At 54.4% G+C, this 12898-nt stretch overlaps 1 protein-coding gene across 3 annotated transcripts in view; it reads right to left on the minus strand.

Annotated features, from left to right (window-relative positions):
• LOC142280852 (uncharacterized) overlaps positions 1-12898 on the minus strand; it is an 80173-nt gene that overhangs the window by 11593 nt on the left and 55682 nt on the right. For all 3 annotated transcript variants that reach the window (XM_075332785.1, XM_075332787.1, XM_075332786.1), the window contains one exon: positions 11162-11271. In XM_075332785.1, the coding sequence (XP_075188900.1) occupies positions 11162-11271 (110 nt within the window). The remainder of the gene's footprint in view (positions 1-11161; positions 11272-12898) is intronic.

The following is a 12898-nucleotide window of genomic DNA, read 5'->3' on the forward strand; positions in this document are numbered from 1 at the left end:
ATGATGGGTGATGTGTAGTGAACAACATCAAGGATTTTAGTGGTGGATGATGAGTGATGTGTAGTGACCAGCATCAGGGAGGCCAGTGCTGGATAATGTGTAGTGACGACATCAGGGAGATCAGTGGTGGATGATGGGTGATATGTAGTGACCGGCATCAGGGAGGTCAGGGCTGGATGATGGGTGATGTGTAGTGACCGGTGTCAGGGATATCAGGGCTGGATGATGGGTGATGTGTAGTTACCGGCATCATGGAGGTCAGTTCTGGATGATGGGTGATGTGTAGTGACCGGTGTCAGGGATAGCAGAGCTGGATGATGGGTGATGTGTAGTGACCAGCATCAGGGAGGTCAGGGCTGGATGATGGGTGATGTGTAGTGACCGGCATCAGGGAGGTCAGTTCTGGATGATGAGTGATGTGTAGTGAACAACATCAAGGATTTTAGTGGTGGATGATGAGTGATGTGTAGTGACCAGCATCAGGGAGGCCAGTGCTGGATAATGTGTAGTGACGACATCAGGGAGATCAGTGGTGGATGATGGGTGATGTGTAGTGACCAGCATCAGGGAGGTCAGGGCTGGATGATGGGTGATGTGTAGTGACCGGCATCAGGGAGGTCAGTTCTGGATGATGAGTGATGTGTAGTGAACAACATCAAGGATTTTAGTGGTGGATGATGAGTGATGTGTAGTGACCAGCATCAGGGAGGCCAGTGCTGGATAATGTGTAGTGACGACATCAGGGAGATCAGTGGTGGATGATGGGTGATATGTAGTGACCGGCATCAGGGAGGTCAGGGCTGGATGATGGGTGATGTGTAGTGACCGGTGTCAGGGATATCAGGGCTGGATGATGGGTGATGTGTAGTGACCGGCATCAGGGAGGTCAGTTCTGGATGATGAGTGATGTGTAGTGAACAACATCAAGGATTTTAGTGGTGGATGATGAGTGATGTGTAGTGACCAGCATCAGGGAGGCCAGTGCTGGATAATGTGTAGTGACGACATCAGGGAGATCAGTGGTGGATGATGGGTAATATGTAGTGACCGGCATCAGGGAGGTCAGGGCTGGATGATGGGTGATGTGTATTGACCGGTGTCAGGGATAGCAGGGCTGGATGATGGGTGATGTGTAGTGACCGGCATCAAAAAGGTCAGGGTTGGATGGTGTGTAGTGACAGCATCAGGGAAGTCAATGCTTCATGATGGGTGATATGTAGTGAAGGTCGTCAGGGCTGGATGATGGGTGATGTGTAGTGAGGAAAATAAGCAACAGATGTGAAAAATGACAAATCATATGGGTGTCACCACTAGGAGTTTTGTCTAAACAGCAAAGTTACTAAAATATAGCCTTTATTAGAATAAGATAAAATATTAGCATAAATGGGCCAGAGAAAGCATCCTCAACACAGTATGCCAAAGATTACATAAAGCAGCCCAATGATGTGTAGTGACCGGTGTCGGGGATGGCAGGGCTGGATGATGTGTAGTGACCGGTGTCGGGGATGGCAGGGCTGGATGATGTGTAGTGACTGGTGTCGGGGATAGCAGGGCTGGATGATGTGTAGTGACTGGTGTCGGGGATGGCAGGGCTGGATGATGTGTAGTGACCGGTGTCGGGGATGGCAGGGCTGGATGATGTGTAGTGACTGGTGTCGGGGATGGCAGGGCTGGATGATGTGTAGTGACTGGTGTCGGGGATGGCAGGGCTGGATGATGTGTAGTGACTGGTGTCGGGGATGGCAGGGCTGGATGATGTGTAGTGACCGGTGTCGGGGATGGCAGGGCTGGATGATGTGTAGTGACCGGTGTCGGGGATGGCAGGGCTGGATGATGTGTAGTAACTGGTGTCGGGGATAGCAGGGCTGGATGATGTGTAGTGACTGGTGTCGGGGATGGCAGGGCTGGATGATGTGTAGTGACCGGTGTCGGGGATGGCAGGGCTGGATGATGTAGTGACCGGTGTCGGGGATGGCAGGGCTGGATGATGTGTAGTGACTGGTGTTGCAGATGGCAGGGCTGGATGATGTGTAGTGACCGGTGTCGGGGATGGCAGGGCTGGATGATGTGTAGTGACCGGCGTCCGGTTATGGCAGGGCTGGATGATGTGTAGTGACTGGTGTTGCAGATGGCAGGGCTGGATGATGTGTAGTGACTGGTGTCGGGGATGGCAGGGCTGGATGATGTGTAGTGACTGGTGTCGGGGATGGCAGGGCTGGATGATGTGTAGTGACCGGTGTCGGGGATGGCAGGGCTGGATGATGTGTAGTGACTGGTGTTGCAGATGGCAGGGCTGGATGATGTGTAGTAACCGGTGTCGGGGATGGCAGGGCTGGATGATGTGTAGTGACTGGTGTCGGGGATGGCAGGGCTGGATGATGTGTAGTGACTGGTGTCGGGGATGGCAGGGCTGGATGATGTGTAGTGACCGGTGTCTGGGATGGCAGGGCTGGATGATGTGTAGTGACTGGTGTTGCAGATGGCAGGGCTGGATGATGTGTAGTGACTGGTGTTGCAGATGGCAGGGCTGGATGATGTGTAGTGACTGGTGTCGGGGATGGCAGGGCTGGATGATGTGTAGTGACCGGTGTCGGGGATGGCAGGGCTGGATGATGTGTAGTGACCGGTGTCGGGGATGGCAGGGCTGGATGATGTGTAGTGACCGGTGTCGGGGATGGCAGGGCTGGATGATGTGTAGTGACCGGTGTCGGGGATGGCAGGGCTGGATGATGTGTAGTGACCGGTGTCGGGGATGGCAGGGCTGGATGATGTGTAGTGACTGGTGTTGCAGATGGCAGGGCTGGATGATGTGTAGTGACCGGTGTTGGGGATGGCAGGGCTGGATGATGTGTAGTGACCGGTGTCGGGGATGGCAGGGCTGGATGATGTGTAGTGACTGGTGTTGCAGATGGCAGGGCTGGATGATGTGTAGTGACTGGTGTCAGAGATGGCAGGGCTGGATGATGTGTAGTGACCGGTGTCGGGGATGGCAGGGCTGGATGATGTGTAGTGACCGGTGTCGGGGATGGCAGGGCTGGATGATGTGTAGTGACCGGTGTCGGGGATGGCAGGGCTGGATGATGTGTAGTGACTGGTGTTGCAGATGGCAGGGCTGGATGATGTGTAGTGACCGGTGTTGGGGATGGCAGGGCTGGATGATGTAGTGACCGGTGTCGGGGATGGCAGGGCTGGATGATGTGTAGTGACTGGTGTCAGAGATGGCAGGGCTGGATGATGTGTAGTGACCGGTGTCGGGGATGGCAGGGCTGGATGATGTGTAGTGACCGGTGTTGGGGATGGCAGGGCTGGATGATGTAGTGACCGGTGTCGGGGATGGCAGGGCTGGATGATGTGTAGTGACTGGTGTTGCAGATGGCAGGGCTGGATGATGTGTAGTGACCGGTGTCGGGGATGGCAGGGCTGGATGATGTGTAGTGACCGGCGTCCGGTTATGGCAGGGCTGGATGATGTGTAGTGACTGGTGTTGCAGATGGCAGGGCTGGATGATGTGTAGTGACTGGTGTTGCAGATGGCAGGGCTGGATGATGTGTAGTGACCGGTGTCGGGGATGGCAGGGCTGGATGATGTGTAGTGACTGGTGTTGCAGATGGCAGGGCTGGATGATGTGTAGTGACCGGTGTTGCAGATGGCAGGGCTGGATGATGTAGTGACTGGTGTTGCAGATGGCAGGGCTGGATGATGTGTAGTGACTGGTGTCAGAGATGGCAGGGCTGGATGATGTAGTGACCGGTGTCGCCCCTTGCAGGGCTGGATGATGTAGTGACTGGTGTCGGGGATGGCAGGGCTGGATGATGTAGTGACTGGTGTCGGGGATGGCAGGGCTGGATGATGTGTAGTGACCGGTGTCGGGGATGGCAGGGCTGGATGATGTGTAGTGACTGGTGTTGCAGATGGCAGGGCTGGATGATGTGTAGTGACCGGTGTTGGGGATGGCGGGGCTGGATGATGTGTAGTGACCGGTGTCGGGGATGGCAGGGCTGGATGATGTGTAGTGACTGGTGTCAGAGATGGCAGGGCTGGATGATGTGTAGTGACTGGTGTCGGGGATGGCAGGGCTGGATGATGTGTAGTGACCGGTGTCGGGGATGGCAGGGCTGGATGATGTGTAGTGACTGGTGTCGGGGATGGCAGGGCTGGATGATGTGTAGTGACCGGTGTCGGGGATGGCAGGGCTGGATGATGTGTAGTGACTGGTGTTGCAGATGGCAGGGCTGGATGATGTGTAGTGACCGGTGTCGGGGATGGCAGGGCTGGATGATGTGTAGTGACTGGTGTCGGGGATGGCAGGGCTGGATGATGTGTAGTGACTGGTGTCGGGGATGGCAGGGCTGGATGATGTGTAGTGACCGGTGTCTGGGATGGCAGGGCTGGATGATGTGTAGTGACCGGTGTCGGGGATGGCAGGGCTGGATGATGTGTAGTGACTGGTGTCGGGGATGGCAGGGCTGGATGATATGTAGTGACTGGTGTTGCAGATGGCAGGGCTGGATGATGTGTAGTGACCGGTGTTGGGGATGGCAGGGCTGGATGATGTGTAGTGACCGGTGTCGGGGATGGCAGGGCTGGATGATATGTAGTGACTGGTGTTGCAGATGGCAGGGCTGGATGATGTGTAGTGACCGGTGTTGGGGATGGCAGGGCTGGATGATGTGTAGTGACCGGTGTCGGGGATGGCAGGGCTGGATGATGTGTAGTGACCGGTGTCGAGGATGGCAGGGCTGGATGATGTGTAGTGACTGGTGTTGCAGATGGCAGGGCTGGATGATGTGTAGTGACTGGTGTTGCAGATGGCAGGGCTGGATGATGTGTAGTGACTGGTGTCAGAGATGGCAGGGCTGGATGATGTGTAGTGACTGGTGTCGGGGATGGCAGGGCTGGATGATGTGTAGTGACTGGTGTTGCAGATGGCAGGGCTGGATGATGTGTAGTGACCGGTGTTGGGGATGGCAGGGCTGGATGATGTGTAGTGACTGGTGTCGGGGATGGCAGGGCTGGATGATGTGTAGTGACCGGTGTTGCAGATGGCAGGGCTGGATGATGTGTAGTGACCGGTGTCGGGGATGGCAGGGCTGGATGATGTGTAGTGACCGGTGTCGGGGATGGCAGGGCTGGATGATGTGTAGTGACCGCTGTTGCAGATGGCAGGGCTGGATGATGTGTAGTGACTGGTGTCGGGGATAGTAGGGCTGGATGATGTGTAGTGACTGGCGTCGGGGATAGTAGGGCTGGATGATGTGTAGTGACTGGTGTCGGGGATGGCAGGGCTGGATGATGTGTAGTGACTGGTGTCGGGGATGGTAGGGCTGGATGATGTGTAGTGACTGGCGTCGCAGATGGCAGGGCTGGATGATGTGCAGTCACCGCTGTTGCAGATGGCAGGGCTGGATGATGTGTAGTGACTGGTGTTGCAGATGGCAGGGCTGGATGATGTGTAGTGACTGGTGTTGCAGATGGCAGGGCTGGATGATGTAGTGACTGGTGTTGCAGATGGCAGGGCTGGATGATGTGTAGTGACTGGTGTTGCAGATGGCAGGGCTGGATGATGTGTAGTGACTGGTGTTGCAGATGGCAGGGCTGGATGATGTGTAGTGACTGGTGTTGCAGATGGCAGGGCTGGATGATGTAGTGACTGGTGTTGCAGATGGCAGGGCTGGATGATGTGTAGTGACTGGTGTTGCAGATGGCAGGGCTGGATGATGTGTAGTGACTGGTGTTGCAGATGGCAGGGCTGGATGATGTAGTGACTGGTGTTGCAGATGGCAGGGCTGGATGATGTAGTGACTGGTGTTGCAGATGGCAGGGCTGGATGATGTGTAGTGACTGGTGTTGCAGATGGCAGGGCTGGATGATGTGTAGTGACTGGTGTTGCAGATGGCAGGGCTGGATGATGTAGTGACTGGTGTTGCAGATGGCAGGGCTGGATGATGTAGTGACTGGTGTTGCAGATGGCAGGGCTGGATGATGTGAAGTGACCGGTGTCGGGGATGGCAGGGCTGGATGATGTGTAGTGACCGGTGTCGGGGATGGCAGGGCTGGATGATGTGTAGTGACTGGTGTCAGAGATGGCAGGGCTGGATGATGTGTAGTGACTGGTGTCGGGGATGGCAGGGCTGGATGATGTGTAGTGACCGGTGTTGGGGATGGCAGGGCTGGATGATGTGTAGTGACTGGTGTCGGGGATGGCAGGGCTGGATGATGTAGTGACCGGTGTCGGGGATGGCAGGGCTGGATGATGTGTAGTGACCGGTGTCTGGGATGGCAGGGCTGGATGATGTGTAGTGACTGGTGTCGGGGATGGCAGGGCTGGATGATGTGTAGTGACCGGTGTTGCAGATGGCAGGGCTGGATGATGTGTAGTGACCGGTGTCGGGGATGGCAGGGCTGGATGATGTGTAGTGACCGCTGTTGCAGATGGCAGGGCTGGATGATGTGTAGTGACTGCTTTTGCAGATGGCAGGACTGGATGATGTGTAGTCACCGCTGTTGCAGATGGCAGGGCTGGATGATGTGTAGTCACCGCTGTTGCAGATGGCAGGGCTGGATGATGTGTAGTCACCGCTGTTGCAGATGGCAGGGCTGGATGATGTAGTCACCGCTGTTGCAGATGGCAGGGCTGGATGATGTGTAGTCACCGCTGTTGCAGATGGCAGGGCTGGATGATGTGTAGTCACCGCTGTTGCAGATGGCAGGGCTGGATGATGTGTAGTCACCGCTGTTGCAGATGGCAGGGCTGGATGATGTGTAGTCACCGCTGTTGCAGATGGCAGGGCTGGATGATGTGTAGTAACTGGTGTCGGGGATGGCAGGGCTGGATGATGTGTAGTGACTGGTGTTGCAGATGGCAGGGCTGGATGAAGTGTAGTGACCGGTGTTGCAGATGGCAGGGCTGGATGATGTGTAGTGACTGGTGTTGCAGATGGCAGGGCTGGATGATGTGTAGTGACTGGTGTTGCAGATGGCAGGGCTGGATGATGTAGTGACTGGTGTTGCAGATGGCAGGGCTGGATGATGTAGTGACTGGTGTTGGGGATGGCAGGGCTGGATGATGTGTAGTGACCGGTGTCGGGGATGGCAGGGCTGGATGATGTGTAGTGACTGGTGTCGGGGATGGCAGGGCTGGATGATGTGTAGTGACTGCTGTTGCAGATGGCAGGGCTGGATGATGTGTACTGACCGGTGTTGCAGATGGCAGGGCTGGATGATGTAGTGACTGGTGTTGCAGATGGCAGGGCTGGATGATGTAGTGACTGGTGTTGGGGATGGCAGGGCTGGATGATGTGTAGTGACCGGTGTCGGGGATGGCAGGGCTGGATGATGTGTAGTGACTGGTGTCGGGGATGGCAGGCCTGGATGATGTAGTGACTGGTGTTGCAGATGGCAGGGCTGAATGATGTGTAGTGACCGGTGTCGGGGATGGCAGGGCTGGATGATGTGTAGTGACTGGTGTCGGGGATGGCAGGGCTGGATGATGTGTAGTGACTGGTGTCGGGGATGGCAGGGCTGGATGATGTGTAGTGACTGGTGTTGCAGATGGCAGGGCTGGATGAAGTGTAGTGACCGGTGTTGCAGATGGCAGGGCTGGATGATGTGTAGTGACTGGTGTTGCAGATGGCAGGGCTGGATGATGTAGTGACTGGTGTTGCAGATGGCAGGGCTGGATGATGTAGTGACTGGTGTTGGGGATGGCAGGGCTGGATGATGTGTAGTGACCGGTGTCGGGGATGGCAGGGCTGGATGATGTGTAGTGACTGGTGTCGGGGATGGCAGGGCTGGATGATGTGTAGTGACTGCTGTTGCAGATGGCAGGGCTGGATGATGTGTAGTGACTGGTGTCGGGGATGGCAGGGCTGGATGATGTGTAGTCACCGCTGTTGCAGATGGCAGGGCTGGATGATGTGTAGTCACCGCTGTTGCAGATGGCAGGGCTGGATGATGTGTAGTGACTGGTGTCGGGGATGGCAGGCCTGGATGATGTAGTGACTGGTGTTGCAGATGGCAGGGCTGGATGATGTGTAGTGACCGGTGTCGGGGATGGCAGGGCTGGATGATGTGTAGTGACTGGTGTCGGGGATGGCAGGGCTGGATGATGTGTAGTGACTGGTGTTGCAGATGGCAGGGCTGGATGAAGTGTAGTGACCGGTGTTGCAGATGGCAGGGCTGGATGATGTGTAGTGACTGGTGTTGCAGATGGCAGGGCTGGATGATGTAGTGACTGGTGTTGCAGATGGCAGGGCTGGATGATGTAGTGACTGGTGTTGGGGATGGCAGGGCTGGATGATGTGTAGTGACCGGTGTCGGGGATGGCAGGGCTGGATGATGTGTAGTGACTGGTGTCGGGGATGGCAGGGCTGGATGATGTGTAGTGACTGCTGTTGCAGATGGCAGGGCTGGATGATGTGTAGTGACTGGTGTCGGGGATGGCAGGGCTGGATGATGTGTAGTCACCGCTGTTGCAGATGGCAGGGCTGGATGATGTGTAGTCACCGCTGTTGCAGATGGCAGGGCTGGATGATGTGTAGTGACCGCTGTTGCAGATGGCAGGACTGGATGATGTGTAGTCACCGCTGTTGCAGATGGCAGGGCTGGATGATGTGTAGTGACCGCTGTTGCAGATGGCAGGACTGGATGATGTGTAGTCACCGCTGTTGCAGATGGCAGGGCTGGATGATGTGTAGTCACCGCTGTTGCAGATGGCAGGGCTGGATGATGTGTAGTCACCGCTGTTGCAGATGGCAGGGCTGGATGATGTAGTCACCGCTGTTGCAGATGGCAGGGCTGGATGATGTGTAGTCACCGCTGTTGCAGATGGCAGGGCTGGATGATGTGTAGTCACCGCTGTTGCAGATGGCAGGGCTGGATGATGTGTAGTCACCGCTGTTGCAGATGGCAGGGCTGGATGATGTGTAGTCACCGCTGTTGCAGATGGCAGGGCTGGATGATGTGTAGTCACCGCTGTTGCAGATGGCAGGGCTGGATGATGTGTAGTGACTGGTGTTGCAGATGGCAGGGCTGGATGATGTGTAGTGACCGCTGTTGAAGATGGCATGGCTGGATGATGTGTAGTGACCGGTGTCGGGGATGGCAGGGCTGGATGATGTGTAGTGACCGGTGTCGGGGATGGCAGTGCTGGATGATGTGTAGTGACTGGTGTCGGGGATAGTAGGGCTGGATGATGTGTAGTCACCGCTGTTGCAGATGGCAGGGCTGGATGATGTGTAGTGACCGCTGTTGCAGATGGCATGGCTGGATGATGTGTAGTGACCGGTGTCGGGGATGGCAGGGCTGGATGATGTGTAGTGACTGGTGTCGGGGATGGCAGTGCTGGATGATGTAGTGACTGGTGTCGGGGATGGCAGGGCTGGATGATGTGTAGTGACCGGTGTCGGGGATGGCAGTGCTGGATGATGTGTAGTGACTGCTGTTGCAGATGGCAGGGCTGGATGATGTGTAGTCACCGCTGTTGCAGATGGCAGGGCTGGATGATGTGTAGTCACCGCTGTTGCAGATGGCAGGGCTGGATGATGTGTAGTGACTGGTGTTGCAGATGGCAGGGCTGGATGATGTGTAGTCACGCTGTTGCAGATGGCAGTGCTGGATGATGTAGTGACTGGTGTCGGGGATGGCAGTGCTGGATGATGTGTAGTGACTGCTGTTGCAGATGGCAGGGCTGGATGATGTGTAGTCACCGCTGTTGCAGATGGCAGGGCTGGATGATGTGTAGTCACCGCTGTTGCAGATGGCAGGGCTGCATGATGTGTAGTGACTGGTGTTGCAGATGGCAGGGCTGGATGATGTGTAGTCACCGCTGTTGCAGATGGCAGGGCTGGATGATGTGTAGTGACCGCTGTTGCAGATGGCAGGGCTGGATGATGTGTAGTCACCGCTGTTGCAGATGGCAGGGCTGGATGATGTGTAGTCACGCTGTTGCAGATGGCAGGGCTGGATGATGTGTAGTCACGCTGTTGCAGATGGCAGGGCTGGATGATGTGTAGTCACCGCTGTTGCAGATGGCAGGGCTGGATGATGTGTAGTCACCGCTGTTGCAGATGGCAGGGCTGGATGATGTGTAGTGACTGGTGTTGCAGATGGCAGGGCTGGATGATGTGTAGTCACCGCTGTTGCAGATGGCAGGGCTGGATGATGTGTAGTCACCGCTGTTGCAGATGGCAGGGCTGGATGATGTGTAGTCACCGCTGTTGCAGATGGCAGGGCTGGATGATGTGTAGTGACTGGTGTTGCAGATGGCAGGGCTGGATGATGTGTAGTCACCGCTGTTGCAGATGGCAGGGCTGGATGATGTGTAGTGACTGGTGTCGGGGATGGCAGGGCTGGATGATGTGTAGTGACCGCTGTTGCAGATGGCAGGGCTGGATGATGTGTAGTCACCGCTGTTGCAGATGGCAGGGCTGGATGATGTGTAGTCACCGCTGTTGCAGATGGCAGGGCTGGATGATGTGTAGTGACCGCTGTTGCAGATGGCAGGGCTGGATGATGTGTAGTCACGCTGTTGCAGATGGCAGGGCTGGATGATGTGTAGTCACGCTGTTGCAGATGGCAGGGCTGGATGATGTGTAGTGACTGGTGTCGGGGATGGCAGGGCTGGATGATGTGTAGTGACTGGTGTCGGGGATGGCAGGGCTGGATGATGTGTAGTGACCGCTGTTGCAGATGGCAGGGCTGGATGATGTGTAGTCACCGCTGTTGCAGATGGCAGGGCTGGATGATGTGTAGTCACCGCTGTTGCAGATGGCAGGGCTGGATGATGTGTAGTGACCGCTGTTGCAGATGGCAGGGCTGGATGATGTGTAGTCACCGCTGTTGCAGATGGCAGGGCTGGATGATGTGTAGTCACCGCTGTTGCAGATGGCAGGGCTGGATGATGTGTAGTCACCGCTGTTGCAGATGGCAGGGCTGGATGATGTGTAGTGACCGCTGTTGCAGATGGCAGGGCTGGATGATGTGTAGTCACGCTGTTGCAGATGGCAGGGCTGGATGATGTGTAGTCACGCTGTTGCAGATGGCAGGGCTGGATGATGTGTAGTCACGCTGTTGCAGATGGCAGGGCTGGATGATGTGTAGTGACTGGTGTCGGGGATGGCAGGGCTGGATGATGGGACTGATAAGATACGTAGACGCTCACCATTACTAGCAGAGGGATGCAAGCCATCGCCACGAATGAAAGTGCTATCCAGAAGGGAACATATTCACCATATTCATCATGAAGTGATACAAGACCGGAGATTTCAGCATCTGAGGAGAGAAGTTCTATTAGTCAAGGCTGTAGTACGATATGAAGCCGTCCAGGGCCGCAGGGGCAGATTCCCTACTCCAGTCTCATAGACACCACTGCGTGACCTCAGAGAAGAGGCAGCGAGGTTTTCTTCAGCACGAATATATTCTTGTGTATTATTTCATACTAAGTATCTTCCTTTTAATATATTATTTTTTATAATAACGTATTTATTATGGCACTGTTTGTGTAATTGTCCCTGTGATCCATCTTCTTGGAGAATTTCATTCCTCCCTGTCTATAAGTTTATGGGTTGGTTGGCATGGTGACGTGTTTCGCCTCGCTCCCCTCCCTCCTCTTGAGCTGGGGGATGTGATGAGGACACTTTACCCTGCTGCAATCCTTGCGATGTGTACTTTGTCTTGCAGCCATTGTATTGGTTGTCATGACAATGCATCCTGTAACTCCCTCCACTTTGCCATTGAGAGCGGGGGGAAGTGACGTAGAACGCCGCACCATGAGCTTCCGGTCCGGATGGTACAGACACGAGCACCAACATTAACGCTGAGGTGAGTGGTATAAAATCCCCCTCTGCACATCCCATAATCACCCTCATGAAGAATCCCACAGCGAAACGCGCGTCAGGGTATCTTTTCCTCCATATCTTCAATCCCTACACAGTATACTCCATCAGCCTGACATTTTGTCTTTACTTTACTGTGTTGTTTATTCTACAGAACCCTCCAGATCTCCTGCATTCCTATATGTACTCTTAGGCTATGTGCGCACGTTGCGTAAATACATGCAGTTACGCTGCACTTTGTAGCGCAGCGTAACTGCATGCGTTCTGCGTCCCCTGCACAGTCTATGGAGATTCTGCAGGGGCCGTGCGCACGTGGCGTTTTAGAGCGCAGCGCTTCGGCTTCTGCCAAAGCGCTGCATAAAAAGAAGTGACATGTCACTTCTTTCCTGCGCTTTGCCGGCAGCTCCTGCTCTGTCTATGGGAGGAGCTGCAGGCAGAGCGCATGGAATCGGCTTTTTTTTTTTTTTTTCACTACGGAAATTTCTGCAGTGACTGTACGCAACGTGCGCACATAGCCTTAGGGTACTGTTCCACTTGCGATTGTTCTTTGATTTATCATATACGGGCTTGGTGCACTTCTATCTATTAGCATATTTGGAAAAGGGGAAATTATGCCTATCTGGGATTTTCTTGTATGGAGATTTTTTTTGCCTATTCTCTCTATCTGGCCAGAGATATAATTTTACCATTTTCTCCGTAGGTTTTACAGCAGTAATTTTTGGGCATTTTTTTTTAAACAATCCTCTGTAATATCCATTCTAGTATAGTTCCTATTGTTCCAGATTTTCTCCTTTTCTGTTACCTCGTTATAGCGTCTGTGCAATATATTTTTCTTTCTCCATATATACCTTTTTTTGGGGTCTGTGCAATACAATATATATTTTTTGGACGCTCGGGCTGTGCAATATATAAATTTAAAAATGTATTTATCCTTTATTTATTACTTTATTTGCATTAGCTCTAGCACTATTTATATATATTGTGAGGTATCAACCGGCTGTATTACAAAGGGCCGGTATGTTTTGCAGAAGCGTGGGTGCTCTGCAATGTGAAGTTGGCTGGGA

Source organism: Anomaloglossus baeobatrachus, chromosome 2 (genome assembly GCF_048569485.1).
Source record: "Anomaloglossus baeobatrachus isolate aAnoBae1 chromosome 2, aAnoBae1.hap1, whole genome shotgun sequence".
Taxonomy (NCBI): domain Eukaryota; kingdom Metazoa; phylum Chordata; class Amphibia; order Anura; family Aromobatidae; genus Anomaloglossus; species Anomaloglossus baeobatrachus.